The sequence below is a fragment of the Chelmon rostratus genome, chromosome 15, assembly GCF_017976325.1.
Source record: "Chelmon rostratus isolate fCheRos1 chromosome 15, fCheRos1.pri, whole genome shotgun sequence".
NCBI lineage: Eukaryota > Metazoa > Chordata > Actinopteri > Chaetodontiformes > Chaetodontidae > Chelmon > Chelmon rostratus.
This window is the reverse complement of record NC_055672.1, coordinates 5,594,456-5,615,887: the sequence shown is the minus strand read 5'-3', so window position 1 is coordinate 5,615,887 and position 21,432 is coordinate 5,594,456. Positions and strand designations below refer to the sequence as shown.

General features: G+C 42.4%; 2 protein-coding genes across 5 annotated transcripts in view; both read left to right on the top strand.

Moving 5' to 3' along the window:
• Positions 1 to 3,056, top strand: part of mta1 (metastasis associated 1) — a 41,884-nt gene extending 38,828 nt beyond the window's left edge. The window contains exons 17-18 of one of the 4 annotated variants that reach the window (XM_041953364.1): positions 914 to 1,058; positions 2,163 to 3,056. In XM_041953364.1, the coding sequence (XP_041809298.1) occupies positions 914 to 1,023 (110 nt within the window). In that variant the 3' untranslated portion in view covers positions 1,024 to 1,058; positions 2,163 to 3,056. Of the gene's footprint in view, positions 1 to 913; positions 1,064 to 2,134 lie in introns of all 4 variants that reach the window. The other 3 variants (XM_041953365.1, XM_041953363.1, XM_041953366.1) reach the window with 3 other exon arrangements.
• A 5,285-nt stretch (positions 3,057 to 8,341) lies between these two features.
• tmem229b (transmembrane protein 229B) lies at positions 8,342 to 19,835 on the top strand. Its single transcript, XM_041954481.1, has 2 exons — positions 8,342 to 8,564; positions 18,410 to 19,835. The coding sequence occupies exon 2, from the start codon at positions 18,463 to 18,465 to the stop codon at positions 19,057 to 19,059; it is 597 nt and encodes a 198-aa protein (XP_041810415.1). The 5' UTR covers positions 8,342 to 8,564; positions 18,410 to 18,462; the 3' UTR covers positions 19,060 to 19,835.
• Positions 19,836 to 21,432: the final 1,597 nt, after the last annotated feature.

Below are 21,432 nucleotides of genomic sequence, written 5' to 3'. Positions count from 1 at the left end.
AATTAGCTCTCTGTGTCTTGTGTGTTTTATCTGCACACAAACATACATGTAAAACAGTTTGTGGCTGTAACTAATTTTTCTCTCACATGATCAGCGTTTCTTTTGCATTGAAGATTTTGGCTGTGGGCTTTAATGTGGCAGTGGAGCATTTGATCACTTTTTGGTCTTTGATTTATGTCTTTGAGTTTTATGATGCCGTCTTCACTATAAGCCGTGTCAAACCTCATAGATGTATCAGAGCACATGTTGATTTTCACTACAGACCTGGTTGCTCTTCATCTGTGTAGAATAATGAGAATTCGTGCCTATTGGACGATGGTAGTTGTCAAACAAGCTTCTTGGCTGAATGCTAAATTAATAAAAATATGGCTTTGTGTGAGTCAGACTGTGAACAATACGATGATGAATATTTATAAAGATAATTTGCTGAATGTCTTACTGTTAACTGGTATTTGGCAAAAACAGGCTGCTCGTTTCTGTGCAAAGCAGGTGAAGAGGAGAATGTGTTTACTGTTCAAGCTGTTGTAAAGGATTCAGAACTAGCCTTCCTATTACCTAACTGTTAACTCATTGCTGTTAATAAGATATTGCTCAGTAAAAACTGAAAGACCTGATTAGTGGAGGTTGATTACCTCCAGCACTGTAAACACTGATGAGGTGAAATGTGGAAACCTGACATCAGCTGAGCTGTAGGAAAATTGTTTATGGAAGTATTTTTCCAAGCATGACAGGGTTAGAGTGATCAACAAACAAAACAAATAATTAATAAATTGTACTCACATCTGTTCTTTTTGTTCTGTAGATGTACTGAAGAAATTAGTACTTTATGGATCCACCAGGGGGCGTTGTATCAGTGGACTGATGTTTGTGTGTGTGTGTGACCAGCATCTCTTGTGCTCTTCCTCCTCTGCAGGCTCTAAATCCAAAGCCCTGACTCCACAATGGGACATCATGGCCAAACGGGTGAGCGAAGTGGCGCGGCCCTCGGTCTCCCTGCAGGACGAGGTACATGAACTGGACTGAACGCTCTGCGGGAACGACCTCTACAGCAAACCCCGGTGAGGTGAGACACACTGCTGCACGTCTCTGTTTATACCATGTTGTTTCTACAATGTTTGATTACTTAAAGCTGACCACGAGGTGCCAAATATTGGAATGGGATTTAGATTTCATGAGTTGGGGCAATTTCACACCTATAGCTCAGTTCATTCTGTCCATTCTTGCCTTTTAGTTCTGGTGAAGCTCATGTTTACACTGACCTTTCACAAATGAACCAAGGGCTGAAAGCTTGACATCTAACAGACTAACAGTGAATTCTGATTGGACAGTTTTGGTGATGTCATCCTGCATTATTGTCAGTACACAGACCACCATGGGCCAATTAGAAAAATTACTGTGAGGTTAATTTAAACACAAGATACTTGTGCTCAAAAAGAAGATTCATTCTCAGTGAAGAACCTTGGACCCCTAATCTGCCTCTATACATGCCAAAGAGCAGTGATTCCTAACACGTCTCTGGGGGTCATCAGGTGGAAACCTCCCTTCAACAGTGTTTCGCCTACTTAGTCCCACTACACCTCCAGGAGGCTAGGCGGTAAACTCCGGCGTCCCAGAGTCACCCCCCCAGTGCCAGTTCACACTGCTCCTACACAATCCAAACAGCACTGCCACCTTCAACTGACCCAGGCCTGTTTGGGGGATGCTCCAGGTAGTGGAGCATCTCCTAAACAGGCCTGAACCACACCTGAACCCTTGATAACTTTCAGAACAAGGCATTAATCAGTGCTTTATTATAACTAAAAAACAGCCAATATACTGTTTATTACAACAACTAGTTCATGGTGAATATGTGTAATTTAATATGAAGTGTGAACAAATTCTCAAATTTTAATTTATGAAAGTCTGCATAGATGAAATGAGTACAATTTAAATAATGACCAGAGTAATTGGGGAGTGAAAATTTGACACCGGCACCTTTTCGGGGGTCTTGATCTGGTTGTCTAGTGAAGTGAATCAAACCGGTTTTGTAGCAGCTGTGAACTGTATGTACAGCTGTGTACATTACTCACGTTAATGGACGATATTTTGAATGTTTTGTTAATTTAACTTTGATTTAACTCTTTGACAACAACAGACTCATAATCCCTTTCCTTCGTGTGCAGCGGAGGAGGACATGAAACGGAAAGGCGTTTTCCAGTAAACCATAGCCGAGGGCAGCTGAGGGGAGTTGAGGCTGAACGGAGACGAGCGTTGACCACCTTTCTTCAGTCAGTACGGGTCTGTCACGCTGCTGAAGACCAATCGATAATCGATCAGTTTGGCTGTGGTCAATCAGAAGATGAGCCTGACTGTACAGGACTGTGTTTATTACTTACATTTCTCGTTATAGCTGTTATTGTAATTATTGTTATTGTTATTATGATTTTTTTTTTTTACCAACTATAACTCAGCTTATTGTTTGTCGATCAAACGATGGAACTTGTGAAGTTTCATGAAAAATGCTTGCAGAACCCTGTGGAAAAGGGTGGAAGGACTGTAACATACGCCACTCGCATCTTCTATGTTTTTGGTTTTTTTTAACAAGTTAAATTCAACAAAGAGACGCACTTTTATTTCAGCGACATGAGTTAACTTTGTTTCGATGAATTTGAATGCTTTACGGGAAATCTTCTGTTTTGTGAGCCGGCCCTGCTCTTCGGCCAGAGAGGTTTAACTTATTGAGAAAGACTTGCTGTTTTTTCTACCTTTTTCACAAGCAATGCATCTATGCTTAGATAATGTAATTAAAAAAGATAATTGATTTTCCCTTCTTCTTTTGGTGTCTCTGCACAGAGGTGGTTGTTCTTTCTCCAAACTCGGTCCGCAGACGGGGTGAATGCGAAACATTACGGACACTTTTATGTTTTGTGCCTAAAAAAATGAACAAAATTAGAAAAGATTACTTGCACAAACACAACAACAACAAAAAAAGCAGCTCTGCTTTCATGTCCAGTCGTTTTTGTCAACGTGTTCATCTTCATTTTATCTTAGTTAGGAGCGTAAGAGAATATACTGATGTCCATCACATTTACTGGCAGCTATTTTCTTTATCCCTTCAGATGTCGAGCTTGACAGTTCATACATGGCTTCGGAAACAGCTGTACTTAGCCGTAATTATAACAATAGCAAACATTATCATTCAAGTTACAAGATAGAAGTTCAAAGGATAATCAATCTAATCTACAAATAAACATACACCTGCACACGCACATATACAAGATTGTTTGTCCTATTATTCATCATCCCTTTAAGAGACCTTCATCATTTCCCAGTTACTGTTAACTCCGACTCAAAGTGTCTCACAAAAAATTCAGTTCTGTTTTTATTCTTATTCAAATCCGTTTTTAGAACAAACTGATACTTAAAAAAACATTTGGAAACTTTCTGTGTTTAATTGATGTCTTTAAATACATGTGCTCTCTGCATCATAATGACGATGTTCAGGTCTTTTCCTCCGTCATCCCTTAAATTACCAAACATTGCGGTTAAAGGGAAACTATAAAGATTCTAAACTTGAAACGTTATTATAATGTACTTGGGTTAAAGAGTCCTTTTCATGAGAAAGTCAAGATTCAGCACAATAAATTAAAATACAAATTAAATACCCAACCATGAGGAAAGATGAAAGAAATAAACAGACCAAACCTGTTACAACTAAAGTAAAACAAACAGGCGACACTGATAAAAGGCTTTTTGAGAAGGATCCGTTTGATTTAAAAGATGTGACGCTGACTCGCTGAGATCATTTTCAATTTTAGGTGTTTAAATGTGTTAAAATCTAGAGGACTAACGTTTCTCTTAGAACGTGTTCTTGTGTTTAGTTGTACTGTACAGTGCAATTCTGTGGCACTTGTATCTTATTTTATGCAACTTTATACTTGTACTCCACTTTTACTACATTTGTCTGACAGCTTTAGTCACCAGCTACTTCCTGTCCAGTGGAAACCATGTATCGCCAAATTTGGTGATTCTAATTTGAATGTTTTGGATAAACTGAAGGATTAAGTGTTCCTCTATGGCTTGATAAAATTCTCCTCCTTCTTAAGCTAAATAAACCATTTTAAATTCCTCTTGGACCAGCTGGAAAGTGCATCGTCACAAAGCTAAAAACAGGTCTGTTCTCGTGGAAAGATGACTTTTTCGAGATACGTGGGTCTCACAGGACAGTGACGGTACAAACATATGATGGTGTTACAGAATGTGATGCATTGCTGTAGATTAAACTACTCAACAGTGTATAAAGTAGTTAAAATGAGCTGAGCCTGAAACATCTACAGCAGCCATGTTCATCCAGAAACATCAGATCTAATAGTAAAACACTGGCTGGGATCGTTTTACTGCACAGTGACCACTTCTGATGCTTAAATCACATTCTGCTTACACACTAATGCTTTGAATGCACTGTAACAGTGTATTTTTACACTGTGGTAACAACACTTTTAATGAAGTAAAGGATCTGACACATTTTATATAGTACTGTGTGAAGGCCTCTGCCAGCTTTGCACGTACTTCATGTAACTGAGTGGTTTTCTCTCAGTTTTCCTTTCAGATCCTCTCGAACTCGGTCGGATTGTATGAGAAGAATCCGCGAATTACAATCTGCATCGCTCATTTCTAGAAGATTATAGTCCAGGCTTTGGCTGCAATTAGAGCTTCGTCGTGAAGCCACTGCAGTGTTGTCTTACCGGAGGTTTTGGGGTCACTGAGCTCTTTCTCGCCTCAGTCTGAGACTGTTTTCACTCTGGAGAAAACTTTACACTTGATATGTATCTGCTGGTACAACTCCCACTCATCATAGACTGATAGTCCCGGCTGTTTTTTCTGTAGGACGAGGTCAATGCTGATTCCTAATATAATGACTTGAGTGAGCACCCCTCCCGTCTTTGTGAGACTCTGTGGAAAACGTCGTCCGCTAAGTATTTTACTATGTGCCATTAATGTCCAGTTGAAATCATATCTGGTGAGTGAGCATGCAGATAACATTATTACAATGCTGTTCAGATCACCGCGCGACCGTTCATGTCTCATTGAGGACCTCTTAAACAGAAAGAATGAGTCAATATTTCAGCCACATCCTGCGTTACGTTATCATGTATCATCAGGTTTAATCATTTTACCCAATGTGCCTTTTTTCTTTGCGTACCAGTGAAGATCCTCCCTGCACAGGAACCACTACAGCTCCACACTGTTACTGAGCTTCAGTACTGTGGTTTCCTTTATTTTGACTGCGTCGTGCAGCTGATGGTCCTTGGACAGTGAACATTTTGTCTTACCCTTGAGTTAAATCCACCTTGAACTTCTTCCACAAAAAAGCTTAACAATCTACAAAAACCGTATATTTAGTATTTTATATGATAAACTGACTACACTGGTATTAAGAGAGCATGAAAATTAGTTAACAAGTGAGCAGAAAAGCTGCAGGTTTATTTCAACATTTCAGTCCTGTTATTTCCTACTTCCAGTTATGTCCCTCTGAAAGTCTCATCTTAGCTTCAAATATGGACACGTGTCACATTTCACACATTCAACTCTGCACAGCTTCACTTCCCATCCCAGAGAGTGGGACACAACCTAGAGTGATGCTCAAATGTTGCCTGGATCGCTATAACAGCAGGCAAAGAGGGATTACAACCATGTGTGACGGCTGATTTGGTTCATGAGGACCAGGGTTATTGATACGTTGATAGGCAGTGAAATCGAGCTATCGGTTCATGTACAAGCCTCACTTAAACAGTGAGTGGGAGGCCGATGTTCCACTGGGAGCGAGAGGGTTAAAGTGCATCATCACATGAAAGTGTTCACCACATTTACAAAAAAGAAACAAGAAAGAAAACAGTCTGGCCTTCAAGGTTTTCCTAGGCACTGTTCAAAGGCTGTTACAGAGGCAGAGAAATCAATCACTGAACATTACAATGGTAGAAAACTTCTGCCGCTGTAAGAGTTCAGTAGTATGAATGCAAACTTGACCCACTGAAAGATGCTGACTGTGTCATTTACCCTGGATATATAATTAAAGCAGGACCATGTGACTTTATAACTGTGGCCACAAGTGGTCGTTACAGGGTAATGGTAAATGCTAAAATGCTAGCATAAAAAGATTCAACAAGAGTCATTAATTAGAATATTGATCGTTACATGAAGATATCTGGCTAATATTATCCACCAGAGGCTGCTGGTCATACCAGACCAAGTTAGGCTGCAGCAGTTGCATTGAGCAAAGTCGCTTTTTGTTGCTTATTAATTAAACGTTTAAATTGTTCAAATCTTTCAAGAGTTTTGCTTCCATCCTGTTAAATAACATTCACTTCCAAATCCGCTGAAAAGCCTGGAAACTGGGCAGAGCGAGTGTGGTGAAGGCTTTAAAAGCTTTCGGACGTGGACGCTGTTGACACCCTTTAAAAAACAAACAATGCAAAAAGTTTTAGCAGAATTTAAAATGGAAAACAGGCCACGACTCAAGAAAAAATTATAACGAGTTGACAGGATTGGTTGACTGACTTCCTGTAATAACTGATGCTGAGTCCTGAGCGAAACACTTGTTTGTGACTGATTATAGTTGAACATTATACCACACCATGTGACTCAACCACCTGCCCTATGGTGGCGTCATTGACGTTTATGATGTATGGGATTCAGGCTGCTCCACACCCAGAAACACAGTCCTGACTCTTTCTGAAGCAAACAAGACATTATTACCGGTGCGAGTGTCACCTGCTCTTGTGTTACTGTATATGCGTGAGGGTTTACACCTGTTCAGACTCCTAAAACACTGATCCCACTGAAGGCCAAGTGGGAATAAACTGGATGACGACAAAGACCTGAAAGTGTGGGAAAACAACATGGAAATTTCCAAGTGTTTGAGAACAATAGTCTGAACAGGAACGAGGTAATAAAGGTGTTTAGAAACAATACACCTGTTTGTGTATTATGTATGCTTTCTGAGAATTATATATGTTGTATGTAGAGTATCATAATGGGGCGTACTCTGTAAGTAAAAACCATGATTGGCTCCACACACCTGCAGTAAATGAGGGCAGTAATTACCTCACCTTACCTGTTTTGAGCTTTTAAAGGAAATCATAACCAGGTGAAATTAAATGTCCCTCTGTTGGGATGTTTGTGCAATGTTAGCCACTTCCAAAATGTTTTCTGCTTCTTCTATCCTGTGTTTGGATAATATATTTAGCAGAAACACCTGACTCAGTGAATAAGTGCTGTGCCTTTGGAAAAACTAATAGGATATGAAGGGAAAATACATAATCAACAAACAAAATGTTTTTATTTATAACTGCCATGAGAACAGTATGTTAGATATTTGACATAAAAGTAGCTTTACCACACTTGAGTGTGAATTCAACTTGCCAAAAGCTGAGACGTTGGCAGCCTTTGCTATGCTATATTATGCTATGCTAGCTCTCAGCAGGACAAGTTTGGCTGTTTCTTTTTGCTTTAACTGGATTTAGCTAACATTGCTATCTTACTTAGTAGGATACCAAAGCGAATGACCAATTTGTCACCGTTGATTTATTTCAATTATCCTTAGCAGCCAGGGAGAGAAAGTAAGTAGGCCTAAATTCAGCATTAGCCGTTGCTATCGCACAAGCTAACGTTAGCTTTAATTGGATTTGGCTCTCTTGCTTTGACTGTTGTTTTTTGCTGAATTTTTTAGTAACTGCTAATATGGTGTGCTGTTTTCTTCGAACTTATAAATTATATCATATAAAGTTATGAGTTACATGAAAAGCTGAAGAAAATTGATACAACTCTCATAACTGTCCGTTCAATATGAAGCTACAGGTAGCGGCCTGTTAGCTTAGTTTGCCTAGCTGGAAACTGCTGGATGTCTGGCGTCCGAACTACGGCACATAACCACACATTTAAAACCAGAAAGTCAGTTTTACACTTTATATATTGTCAGTTGAGTACGTAAAAAAACAAAATGTTATTAGTGAGCGGTGGAATTGCTTATATGTGTTACTTTTGGACAGAGGCTAGCTCCTTTTCCCAGTCTTTGTGACAAGCTAAACTAGCTAACTGATGCTTGTGATAAACTATCATTGGGTTCATATTAAAAGAAAAGGTATGTCATGTCATGTTCTCACACTATTACAAAAATCTCCACATCTGCCTCCAGCTATATGGACAACAAGTGTTCCTGTGAGTCATGTATTCTACACTGTGTTCACAGTAAGCCTGTGTGCCATCCTTCGGGTCCACTCATTGACTCAGGACCTCCAGTCAAGCCACCAGCAGTCTGGAGGTCTGCACGCCGAGCTGCGGTGAAGAAATGGTTAACCAAAGATGCAAGAAGTGCGTGAGTCTGTCTGAGCATGTGCTGCTGCTGCTGCAGTGGAAGTAAAATGTGTCAATTTCCAATCGGAGAGCAGAGACATCGTGGAGGAGAAGCCGGGGACAGCAGACGAGCAGCAGACGGCCGCCGCGACATCCTGGACAACCTCTCCGCGTGATGTGTTTGATCCGCCGGCCTGTGCGCTGAGAGAGACACCGCAGAGCTCAATCCGAAGGTAAGACAAAACACCCGCACTGAGGATGATTCATGTCCGTTTGCTGGAGCCGACTGCTTAGCGACATGTAGCCAACATGTTAGGATTCAGGAAGCATGGCCATTCATGGTGAAGACATAAGCGTTTGTGGCGCTTTGGAGCGATGAAACGTGCAGGTTTTCGCATTTTACCCAGCCTAAGATTGGACATTGCGTTGTATTATCTTTAATGAGTGTTTGCTTGCAAGTTGGCAGCTGTATAAGCGTGTTTTGTTTTTTACTATGTCACAAATTTAGTGCGTTGCAAATAATGCGAAGTAAACAGCTGCACATTTTGTCAAAAAGCAGGACGCATTCCTCTTCATTCGGCGTGTTTGGGATGCACAGTTGTGCTGTTACACCTGTTCAAATATGGATAGGACTGGCGATGTGAGCTCAGAAAGAAGACTCTAGCGGTGGTTTTTGTCTCGATTTGAGTCTTGTGAATGTCATTGATGCTTTCCACGGAATGAAAGTGTTTCCAAGTCCCCTTCGCCAAATTGTAGGGAGCTTTTTTTATTATTATTTGCAGATAACCGTACCGCACTGCTCAGTGGGAAGGACGCGTGATGCTGCAGCGGAGTCCCAGCAGCCGGGCCTGCGCACTGGCCCGTAGTTTCCAGGGACAAAATAAGATGACTTTGGCCGTCTAGCGTAATTACAACCCCTGGAGTTCATCTACAGAGCCGATTCATTGCTGTCATGATTTAATTTCTGCAGCATGGTCACATTTGCGGATGCATTCTGCAGAGAAATTCAGCTTTACATGGCTGTGGGTTTTGGATTTCCAAAATCCCTCATCGATTTATTCCATATAAGGCCTGCAGTTCACTATCATTTGGGGTGAGATAATCCCTGCTGCTGCCTCGGTAGCCTATACCCCCCCCCCCAGCCTTACACTGGCTGTATTGACATTGTGGACCTATTTGTAACCCAAACACCAGCCATCGCAGCAAGGAATCCCAAAATGACCCAATGACAGAAGCATTGGTCTAAAAAAAAACCTCTAACATTCAGCCCACCTCAGCTGTGTGGTCCAAATTACTGTAATATTTAGTGCACGCCTACTGCCTGTCAAAGCGCTTATGCAGGTTTTTCAGCTCCTGCTTCTTATTTTAACAGACCATATAGGGTATGCTGGGCATGTGGAGGTTAAAGGCACATAAAAGGTCATTGTTGAGCTGAGTTTCCAGACCAAAATGTTCCTGCGCCTGACTGAGAATAGAGGTGCAGATCACAAATGAAAGATTTGTAGTCACCGACCGTGTGTGGCTTGCTCACTTTCCTCCTTAGCGAAGTGGTCGCATCACTGCGCTCCAGTACGTACAACAGTAAGTCAGTAAGTAAACGCAGCACGGTTCATACGTCCCCCACGCTCAGCGCTGATTCTGACTGTCTTCAGGTCAGTGGTACGTTCAGTCTATTTCTGGTCTAAGGCTATACAAGCACTGTTTATAAGGTTAATAGATCAGCGGCCTATTATCTATGACAGAGTTATCGGATTATGATTGTTTCTGTGGCTTTTGTGGTCTTTTAATTTGCTTTTAAGGAGGAAGTTGTGTGTTGTGTCTCACAGCTGCTTTGAAGGGAGCTCCACTGCTAAAGGCTACAGATTCAATGACAGTTTAAAGATTCCTTGTAAATAGACTTGTTGAACATGTACTGATGACCTTTTGCAGGTACTGTCCAATTAGAAAATAAAGGCACACAAATGGTCATTGTTGAGGCGAATTAGTTACTTTCCAAAACCTGATGTGTCCTGTGCGGGAGGGACGTTTAAACCATATCACAAAACTTTATTTCTGCACAATACGGGAACAAAATGCTCCACAATAAAGACAGTAACATAAACATTTAAGGTAATACACAAAGCACCACACATCTTGGTCACGGTTGTTCCAGGGTTCCTTGTAAAATGAAGAGAAGATTTTTCTATGATACAGTTGTATAAAAGTGAGTTTTGTGTTTGTTTTGCGCCTTTAGATCCTCTCATGTGACTTGGCTTAACACATAAAAACACAAAGAAGGATGCTAAATATTTCCCTTTGTTCAAAGCAGGTGACAGTTTGGCTGAAAACCTCTTTTGTTTTTCAAAGATCTTTGTCCCTGAAACCTTCGCAGAGCAGCCAGCATCAATTATGCATTGTCAATGATTGATTATAAAGCTTCTTTGTCTGATAACAGATTAACATGCGCATGCATCCCTCCATTAGAGGCATTACCCTCCACAGCACCACGATGACCATGTCAGTAAATCTCCTGCTTTCTCTGTAGCTGCTCCAAGATTTCTAATCTATGGGGCATGACCCACATGCTATTCAGGACAGGGGGCTTAGCTTCCACGTCTTAGGGTCTTTTATTAAACTGCAAAGAGCTCAAGAGTTGTAATGAGCGTGTGGGGGAGTAAAAGGGGGATGAGAGAGAGAAAGAGTGAGGCGAGAAGACACTTTCAGACGGGGTTTGATCTGTAAAGGTCAGTTTGTTTAAAGGTAATTTTGTGGACGGTTAAGAGACAGAGAGTTACAACAGATGACCCTCCAGCAGCTTCTCTAACGCTACAGAATAAACTAAAAGTCAGAGGAGAGAGTAACACTGTGTGCTCTTGGTCCCAAAGACAAGGCGCCATGCTGAAGAGTGAGCAGACTCTGTCCCATCAGCTTGTGTGGTGTGAAGGTGTTTAATGTGTTCCCTGACATCAGCAGAAAGTGACACCTTAAGCTGCTCCATTAGAAGTGCATGTCAGATGATGGCTTGCACAAGAATTAGAGTTGCACCAATCACACTTTCCCCTCTTCTTTCTAATACCTACAGTCAGGATATCGACTGAGTCTGAGTTCCCATGTGATCAGTCTTCCGCTTCAGTTTTTTTCCTTAACTTTCATTCACATCCCAACGAACTCATTCACTTTTTATGCTGCTGGTTGTTATACCTTGTTCCTGAGAGGAACAGTATTTCAACTCAGCAGTATTCTTATTGTTTAAATGACACAAATAAAACTTGAAACAGTGTTTCTAGGAGGCTTGGTGTGCAAATTTGAATTATATTGTTCATCACAGGGTTGTGCAATTAAATGCAAGTTGTGGTCCTTTCATGCTGCACAAGAAAAACCATGTATTCTAGAATGTCATGGTACGCAGGATTATTTGTTATGTGAATATACCAAACAAGTAGACTGATTCACTGCTCATTTGATCAAGCTGGAACACTTCAATAAATTCAGAACATGTTAGAATTTAAGTGTAACACAGCTTTAAATACCTGGAAGATTTTACCAGAAGAATCTTATTTGACAATGTGGATGTAATATTCATTTCTTACTCAGCTCGATTGCATTGTGTAATTTTCGAACGACAGTGATGGAGCGCAGCGTCTGGCTCATTCCTCATTTGTTTAATAAAGTTTCCGTCCTGATGCCAGCCCGTTCTCTTGGGTTAGTGCGTCACTAACATGGATTCGTAACATGATCATTTTAAAGGTTGCCATGAGATATAGCAACTTTAACATAAACAACGTTAGGGACAAAGAGTTATGAACCTCAGATTCTATTTCTTCCAGATCAATAGAGCCTTTTGGATATGAACCCTTCAGAGTGCAGCTCCTCTCACTCTGTTTACATGGAGCCCTCCTCCTCCACCACTCTGCTTGTTTTGTTCAGGCTTTCACCTCGCTGATAGAAAAGGATGGCCACTATAAAGTTATATGAGCCTCTGTTGGCTGTGCAGGCTTTTAGTCTCAGCCCGCATGGCGTCTCTCCAGCTTTATCACGAGCCATACTTGTTTGTGATACCCAGAAACTTGAATGTGTCTCTCTTGGAAGATTTAGGGAGGGAGAGGTGTGCTAGTTTGAAACCCTGCAACTGGCAGCGTCAAATCTTCTGTCTATCACACATATGCGAAATAAGTGAAACGTGTTTTTGAAGTTGTTTTTTACAACCTGAAAGAGAAGCAACTTGCAGTGCTTTGTTGAAGGTGTCTCTTTACACCTTTTCTGTATATTTGTGAGGTTCTTCATCTCAAGGAGCACCTGAACCTCCTCTCTGGACCAGCCGAACTGTGAATTCATCCATATCTTCTAAAGTATAGCTGAATCATTTAGCAGCTTAATCAATTAGTCAAAAGACTCATCAGAAAAAAACAATCCACAGCTATTTTGATGAGCTATTAATCCTTATTTTTTCAAGGAAATAGACCAAACTTTCCCCTGTTGCAGCCCCTCGGTTTCAATTTGTCAAACAAAGTAAGACATCTGAAGACGCTGATCGCTACTTTTTGCTATTTTCCAACACCTTCTAGGCTATGTGATTAATTGATTAATTGCAAGAGAAATCATAAATCAGAAACATTTAAATCAAACTTTGAAATCGTGGCTTTGCAAATATAGTGCGACATGGAGCTGTATGACTGTCCACCTACACCTCCTCCACCTCCGTCACCTGTTGTTGGATCAGGAGGAGGATAACAGTTAAATTAACAAAGTAGACCTCAGTCATTTTCTCTGGAAAATGTAAACAACGCCAGATGAAATCTAATGTTGCGTTGCTGCCCCCACATCACATTTGATTGGATGCATTTATGTATCCATATGTTGATGAGTCATCAAAAATGTTTTTATGTTTTATGGGGAAAAAAAAGAGGGATTTTGATGTAAAAATACTCAAAAAGAAAGCTTCTTTGACACATATTTAGCACGTTACAAGAAATAAATGAATTGTTGCAACAGGGGCGTCTGTGTCACTTTCACTGTGCTTAATTCTTGATTGTTGGTGATGTTGTTGTTGGATCTGTTTTTTAAGTCTTTCCTGTCGTGCTTGTGTTGATCTGACCATTCCCGCAGACACAAGGAGAATTTAGAGAATTAGAGAAATAAAACCAAACTAATCACAACTCGGAAAAGTCACTTTTGTGACATCAGAACTTGGTGAACGTGACACATTGGACAACCACTTATTTTGTTTGGTTGGCCAGTTGTGCATTGGTGGGAACGTTGGCAGGATTTAAACTTCTCTCTTGTTTGTTTCCTCCAAAGATACTTTCATCACTTCATGTGTGTTCGAGGCCGGACTGTGAAAAAAATGCGCGCTGCTTTCCCCATATTTAAAAGATTATTGTGGCTGACATGTGACCAAAACACTTCAAACAAAGGGTGTCAGGCTTTAAAGGGCATCACAGCTCTGTTTGGTAAGGCTTGCAGATGCAGATGTGATGCTGTTTCGGGTCAGAGCCAGCTTGCTGTTTCGGGGGTAATTGACCTGTCTGTTTGATTGATCGGGGTTCCTTTTTTTCTTTTGTGCTGCCTCGGAAGGTTTTCCTGCTCCGTCGCTCTGTCCGTCCCTCTTCTCCTTCTCTCTCTTTCTTTCCAATTGATCAGGATCAAGTAGTGCTGACTCAGGAAGCTATAAACCTGCCTCACTGTCTGTGCAGCTTTCAGGTTAGTAGCACTGCATGAGCACATTATTTGAATGAATTTGAATTGCTGATTAATTTGTGAATTTCACTGAATAGATTTGTTTGTGATGGTGATGTCATCACATTGCTTATCCAAAGACAGTCAAATCAGCAGATTCTCATTATTTTAGAAGCTGGAACCTGCAAATATTTTCCATTGTTGCTTGATAAATTACTAAAACAATGACATCTGTCATAAAGCACCTACTTGTTTTAGCTCTGTCCTGTCAGCTTCTTGGCCTATGTCAGTAAAACAAATCTAGAAGAGCATGTTTCTGGCAGCTGCAGTTTCCATGAGCGGCGATGAAGCGGTGATAAGGTCACCTTGGTCATTGGAACCTAGCTGCATTGGATGCTGCTGGTTTCTATACGCTACGACGCAGCCTCCCAAAGTGACCTTCCAGAAGTCTGCATAGGCCTGGGCTCTGTGCCACAGCCAGAGCCAGAGAGCCACAGTACATGAACAGGGATTATGTGGTGATGAGAGGTCAGCACTGGGTTTGGTTTTTGATTTAATCACCGTGTCAGAGTTCACAGCTGTCAGTATGCTGTAATCACAGTAAAGGCACCTCTTTGTTTTTGTTGTTTTTTTTATAAATCAACCGTAGCTGACTCCCGTATTGTTGTGTTTTCTTAACGCTCTCGTCTAACTGACAGACCTGTCAGCCTTGTTTTCAACCAGAACACTCTGTTCAGAGCTCGTTCGCTCGTGCTCCCTCTCTCTATCTTTCCCTTTCTATTTCATTTAAAAGCTCACACTCGGCTGGTGTCTTCCCTCGGTGTCCTCAGACAAACCTCTGGCGCTCTGCGGTTAAACTTCCCTCCCTTTCAGTTGAAACGGCCCCCTGCCCGCGTCGTGTCTCCCCGTGGTCATCGAGAGGTTTACAAAGCAGGCAGCTCCATCCCGTTTGCCATTCTGATCACCATCGCGCTGTGATGTCCCGTAGCGGGGTTCAATAGAGTGCAATGGCGAAGCGGGTCGCCACAGCTAGAGCTGGCAGGAGCCTCGCCGATCGATACTTTGGGCCGATGGGAGAGCTGGCGGGGTGGTGGGCTGGTGGGCGATATCCTACGACAGCTGCAACAACAACAACAGCAGCAGAATCAAATAGCACCCAGTGTGTGGACGGTGTCACGCTGAGGCAACAAGTCAATAAATATGCCTAAATACACACACAGGAAGGGTAAGTGGGGGCGTCCTGGAAGCTTAGGGTTTAAAGATTCTGACCATGAAATCAAGAAACCCTGGTTTGAGTCTGGAGGGGCTTGTGCTGTATGTCATCCCGAATATTTCTCCCCTAATTTGCTGTCAGATACAACTACCTCCTGTCTATCTAATGAAGGAAAAAAATGGCCCAAAATAGGGTAAGGCATGTCCAAAGTTAATGTTCAACCTAATGACTATTGGAGTTAAGTCAGGGTTATGGCTGCAAGGCCATCATCGCCGGCATCGCTGGCACTGCTAGAAAGACAGCACTAACAGACACTTCAGCTAAGTAAGAAAAAAAGAAGTAGCATGATATCAAATAACTTATCTGAGTCTAAATACCATCTGCTTTGCAGGAATTTCAGACACCTGTTCCTCTCTGTTAAAGAACGCTCTCTTCCTGTTTCGTGACACAAACAGATCTGCCTTTGCACAGTAAACAATCTGAGGGATTTCTAGTGTAATCTGACCACTTGTGTTGACAGTGTAAAATGCATTGTAAAGACCTAGAGTGGCTGCCAAACTTCTTAGGCAGCCATTATGATAATCCTGCTGTCTCTGATATGCAGACAAGAGGCACTGAGAACATGAGATACTGATTTATGGCTTTTGAACAACAACAACAACACAAATCTCTCCACACCTAAAACAAAGCCAGGAGTGTAGGAGAAAAATAAATCTCCCACACAGCGAGAAATGATTTCTTGCTATATGAAGCTACTAGAAATTCAAGTTGACCTAGTTTTACCTCACCTGAAATAGATATTAAAACAGTAACATCCATAAAGACTATAAATGTACGAAAACACATCTAAATATTTGGTGAAATATCTCTACCGTGCCGGCATTCCTCTGAAATCTCTTCTTCTGCCTTTGTGTGTATCTGTAGGGCGTTAGGCAGGAGGTTGAGTGTGGTATGGCTGAATATTGCATTCATTAGCAGCTTAGTCTGCATGTGAGTGAATGGGCAGAATGAAGGCATGTGACTCTTGGGTGAGGGATGGGGGGAATAACACCTGGTAGCGAACAGAGAGTGCTTGGATCCACTTTGATACAGACCAGAGATTTTTTAGTTGAAACAAATGGATCTGTCTGTGAAATATAAGGCTACAACCAGCTTAGGTTAGCATAAAGCCTGGAAACGAGAGGAAACGGCGAGGCTCTGTCCAAAAGCAACAAAATCTACCTATCAGCATCTCTCGAAAACTCTTGAATTATATACCTGGTTTGTTTAATACGTAAGTTTTGTAGTAGGTGTTTTGTCAGCATGCTAATTAGATAGCTTTAGAGGTGCCGCTTGGTGTCTTTTCTTACCATCTGACAGAGCCAGGCTAGCTGTTTCTCAGTTTCAAGTCTTTCTGCTAAGCTACGCTAACAGGTATCGATCTTCTCATATCATATCTCTCACTTGGCAAGAAAGCAAATAAGCGCATTCCCCAAAAGGTGTTGAATTATTCTGTCAAATTTTCTTGTATTGATGATTATGTGATGTGACACAGTGGAAGTGCCTGTTACTATAACAGGCATCTACTCTGAGATGCTTTGAGGTGATAGAGCCATTTTACTGCACTACACACACAGTTCTCTGAGCAGGTTAAAGCGTTATGCTCATAATCTTAATGCAAAACACTTTCTGGCGCAGGCCTGCCTGAATGGATGAGTAGCGAGGGAGAGTTTCCCAGGCAGGCAGTGAAAAGATGGTATAAAGGGTTTAGGGAGGTCAGTTGGTCCATTGCTGTGGCCCAGTTCCTCACATGAAACCCTTGTTCCTTGTTTGGGAGAAATGTGCTAATCCCCATGGGCCCACTCTGGGTCCCAGCCAGCCTTTGAAGACAAAAAGAGCCAAAAAATCGGCTTTTGTTCTTCAAACAGGCTTTTGTACTCCTAACCTCTCTGTGAGCTTGTATTTTACAGATCGGTTATGATCCATTGTATAATGGTTGCTGTTCTGACACAGTTTCCTCTGGAGGCATTGTATAGTAGAAGATATACTCTCAGTGGCCTTCTCAGCTATGCGCTCTTTGAACTCCTCGGTATGATGCCGTTTGCCGTCAGTGTTTTTCATCAGACATGCGGTGTGATAAATAGAGTCGAGGAAGGATCATCCAGCCCTGCGTGGGCCTCATGACACCTGATACCAAAGCCTGTGTGCGTCAAGCTGCGGGATTTGGAAAAAGAGCACATGATGTAGGCAGTCAGATGATAAAGCTATACCTTACATAAGAAACCCCCTCAGTCAGTCAGTAAATAGCATCAGCTGAGGGATGGCCGTCGAGCTGAAGTGCTCCGTAGCCCTGCCGTCTCTAATTTCATCTCTCACCAGCTGAGAGTCTCACTGCCGTGTCCTTAATTGAACTTTGGCTCGGCACCGTTTGTAATTAAAGTTGTAATCCTGAAGATTTCAGCCCGGATTGATTTGGCAACACGCATGGTTACTGGTCATAGCACCGAGCGTGGGTTAATACTACAGCAAACTCTCGTTGAGCAGCTATGCAGCAGAGGAATGCAACTGGTGGTAGAAAACGTATGAAATGTGTGTAAACTGCTGGATCAGGATCAGGGTTGAAGTCTTGTGTGGTACATGTTGGGCCACTGAGACCTCGATACCCTCTTTGAAGTCTGTTGACACGTAAATATTAGAATTTCTTGAGACGCTTTGGGGGACCAGTTCTGAGTGGATTTTGGTATTAAGAGCGGAAGACAAGGTAGCTACTATTCTATTAGTACTAGTACCAGTACTAATTCAGTACACTCATTAAGACAACACAGGCTGACCAGAGCATTTATCAAAATCTAGACTGAACTGACTGTGGCCTCTTCACAATAAAAGTCTCCCGGCGTTTCGACAGTTGAATGCTTTTAATGTGAAGCAGCAGCAGGAGGATGTTCAGTTTGACTGCTGATATCAGTGAAATAAAATTCAGATGAATTACATGCTGCATCGTTTCCTGTGACTCCCTTCTGTATAAATTGCAGAGTCTGCCACTAAGAATAAAAACCACTGCATCGAGATTTAATTACTGACTGTAAACACGGCTACTGCAGAAAGAAAGCCTCAAAAACAGGGTTTGTTTTCATTAAAATTCTTCGGACTGGAACTTGTTTGAGTTGATATATTGAACCTTGTTGCCTCTTTGTCACTTTCTTACCTTTTATTTATCTCCTTCCTCCTCAGACCTGAGATCGCACCAGCACAGACAGAAGATCTGATTGAAAATAAGAGGAAGGATGGTGACCTTGGAAACCCCAGAGGCTCCTGTACCGCTGACGGCGCTGTCACGCTGGTACCTCTACGCCATCCATGGCTACTTCTGCGAGGTCATGTTCACAGCCGCCTGGGAGTTTGTGGTGAACTGCAACTGGAAATTCCCCGGCGTGACCAGCGTGTGGGCGCTCTTCATCTACGGCACCTGCATCCTCATTGTGGAGCGGATGTACCTGAAGCTGCGCGGCCGCTGCCCGGTGCTGCTGCGCTGCATCATCTACACATTATGGACGTACCTGTGGGAGTTCGGCACGGGGCTGCTGCTGCGCCAGTTCAACGCCTGCCCCTGGGACTACTCCGAGTTCCGCTACAACTTCATGGGACTGATCACGGCCGAGTACGCTGTGCCCTGGTTCTGCGCCTCCTTCATCGTAGAGCGCTTGGTCATCCGCAAAACTCTGAGGCTGCGCTTCCACGAGGGGCCCGAGGACGGTTGGTCGAACCATCGGTTGGATGCTGGGGGCGGAGGAGGGGCAGGAGGAACTGTGGGGGGTGGGAGGAGGAGGGAGAGGAGCAGAGGGATGGGAAATGATGCTAACGGCTACCTTAAAGGGGAATGAATGAATGATGAAGAAAGAACACAATCTGAAACCAGCCCAATCGCCCTGCTACACCTCTTCTACCCTCCTCAGCCACTTTTCATAAGCAGTCCTCCCCCCTAACTGTATGGGGGAGACAAACAGACAGCTGGGCTGGTGTGCAGAGGTGTACAGAGTATCAGAACAGCCAGACAACGAAACCTAACTGGGACTTCAAATGCCCAAATCACTCGCTGTGCCCTCTACTGTCAACAGAGGCACTCCATGCTGCTGTGTTCGCTGCATCTCATAACGCCCCCACCCATTTCCATGTGGGGTTGACCTTAAGGAGATGAGGATATCTCCTGTCCCACAGACTGCAAGAACTCGGGATATAAAAAAAAAAACAAAAGATCTGCAAAAATGAGTGTTATCATCCTGCGAAGGAACAAATTCAAGAACAACATTTCTGTTTTTCTGAAAGCAGAGTACTCGCTGCATAGAAATCATCACAAAAAGTAGCTACTGCAGCTGTTCTTTTTAAAATGTACATATTGTCCTTTAGTATTATTCAAAGTACTGTAGTAATGTAGCTACAAGAAGCTCTTTAAGAACATACTGTCCACCATGAGGCAATGCTCCATGTGTCAGGCTACATCATGACGAATGTTTTTCTGCAGTTAGTGAATACCCACAATTCCTGGAAAAAAAAAAGTGCATGAAAAGAAGTTGTCTTCCAATATAATCTACATTTTTACAGAGCTCATTCAGCAGTAACACTGAACGTCTCTTCAGGCAGTCTGCTGCTTGTATGTGTGTGTGTGTGTGTGTGTGTGTGTGTGTGTGTGTGTGTGGGGGGTGGGGGGGCAGCTCAGGCAGCAGAGCTGGACGACCGGTTATCGTGGTCGGTTCACGGTTTCCTCCTCCTGACAGCATGTTGAAGTGTCCTTGAGCAAGACACCGAACCCCAAACTGCTCCTGGTGAGCAGGTCATGGCCTTGCATGGCACCTTCTCCGCCATCGTTGTATGAATGTGTGTGTGTGTGTGTGTGTGTGTGTGTGTGTGTGTGTGTGTGTGTGTGTGTGTGTGTGTGTGTGTGTGTGTGGGCTAATGTGAGGCATTTTAAGGCGCTAAATAAATGCAGTCCATTTACAATAATAGCAGGGGTGCTTTTCCATTGATGGTGATGACTATGAGTCATGAGCAGCAGCATGAAGCACTAAACCTCTTGGTAATTTGCTTTTTACACTTTTTGTGAAAACCTTTTCATGATCGCTGTGTGCACGTCCATTTTCTGTGCTTCAATGTCGTCTCACATCTGCAAGGGTCACATGAGCCTCATTTCTTAACCCTCATTCACTGGAAACTGATACTCATTCTACCTGTCAGACAATGTTTTTGTTGTTTTTTTTTCCTCGTGGCTGCTGCCACACGATCAAAAAAGTGTTTGTTCATTGATAAAATAAGGCAGAATTTCCTGTTAGGCTGTTGGTGTGAGAGCAGTAGCCAATATTGAGTGACAGAGAAAGGAAATATCTTTACAGTATTCTCACATGGACAGTGTCACATCCACACAGTTCAGTAGCATGTTTTTGTTGTTTTTCACAAGTCTCTCCCATCAGAGCGTGTTTTGTTGGTCTGTAGGTTTTCACCCCATTTTCATGACCCTTCTCCTTATTTACATCACAATTCATATGACAAGTATGTGAAGTGAAGAGCAGGAAATAAGCAGCAGATAGTGGTGATTATTTAATTATTAAGTGTCAGAATTTGCTCCTCATTGATTTCCAAAATGAATTATCTGTGAATTACAATTGATTTGGTTAATATAAACTTAAAATGCGTAAATCAAATAGTATTAGATTAACCATAACTGGATTTTAGTCTTAACTTCACAGCGCTCATGTCTTACTTGGTCCTGTTCAGACATTTGGTTCTCCAAGCAGGTGGAAACACACAGAATAATGCTTATTTCCTCTGGTGTTGTTACTCTCCATGTGCATTATGTGACTTCCTCTAGTCTGGAAGTAGAAACCGCGAGCAAGGTACTCCCATCTTCATGCATGCGGGAGCTGCCGGTAATGTTTTCAGCCTGAGTCGGTGGATGCTGGTGCTACTGGGTCAAGCGTAAAGCAGGTCAGATGCTTCCCTCTTCAGTTATTCCAAGGTACCACGGGATTGACAATATACAGGAAATAGACACCTCATTGCTGGAAAGTATTCCTCAGGAGGACCATTTCTGTTGTAGACTCAATCACAAGGCTTGTGCTGACAATTGTTAAACCCAGCTTTCCCCCATTTTAACTAAGAGGAAAAAATGCAAAAACAATTCCAAATCCATGTTTCCAAGACACTTCTGGACTATGTAATAGTGTTTTACCTTCATCATTGTGGCTGCAGTGGCAGGCAGTGTT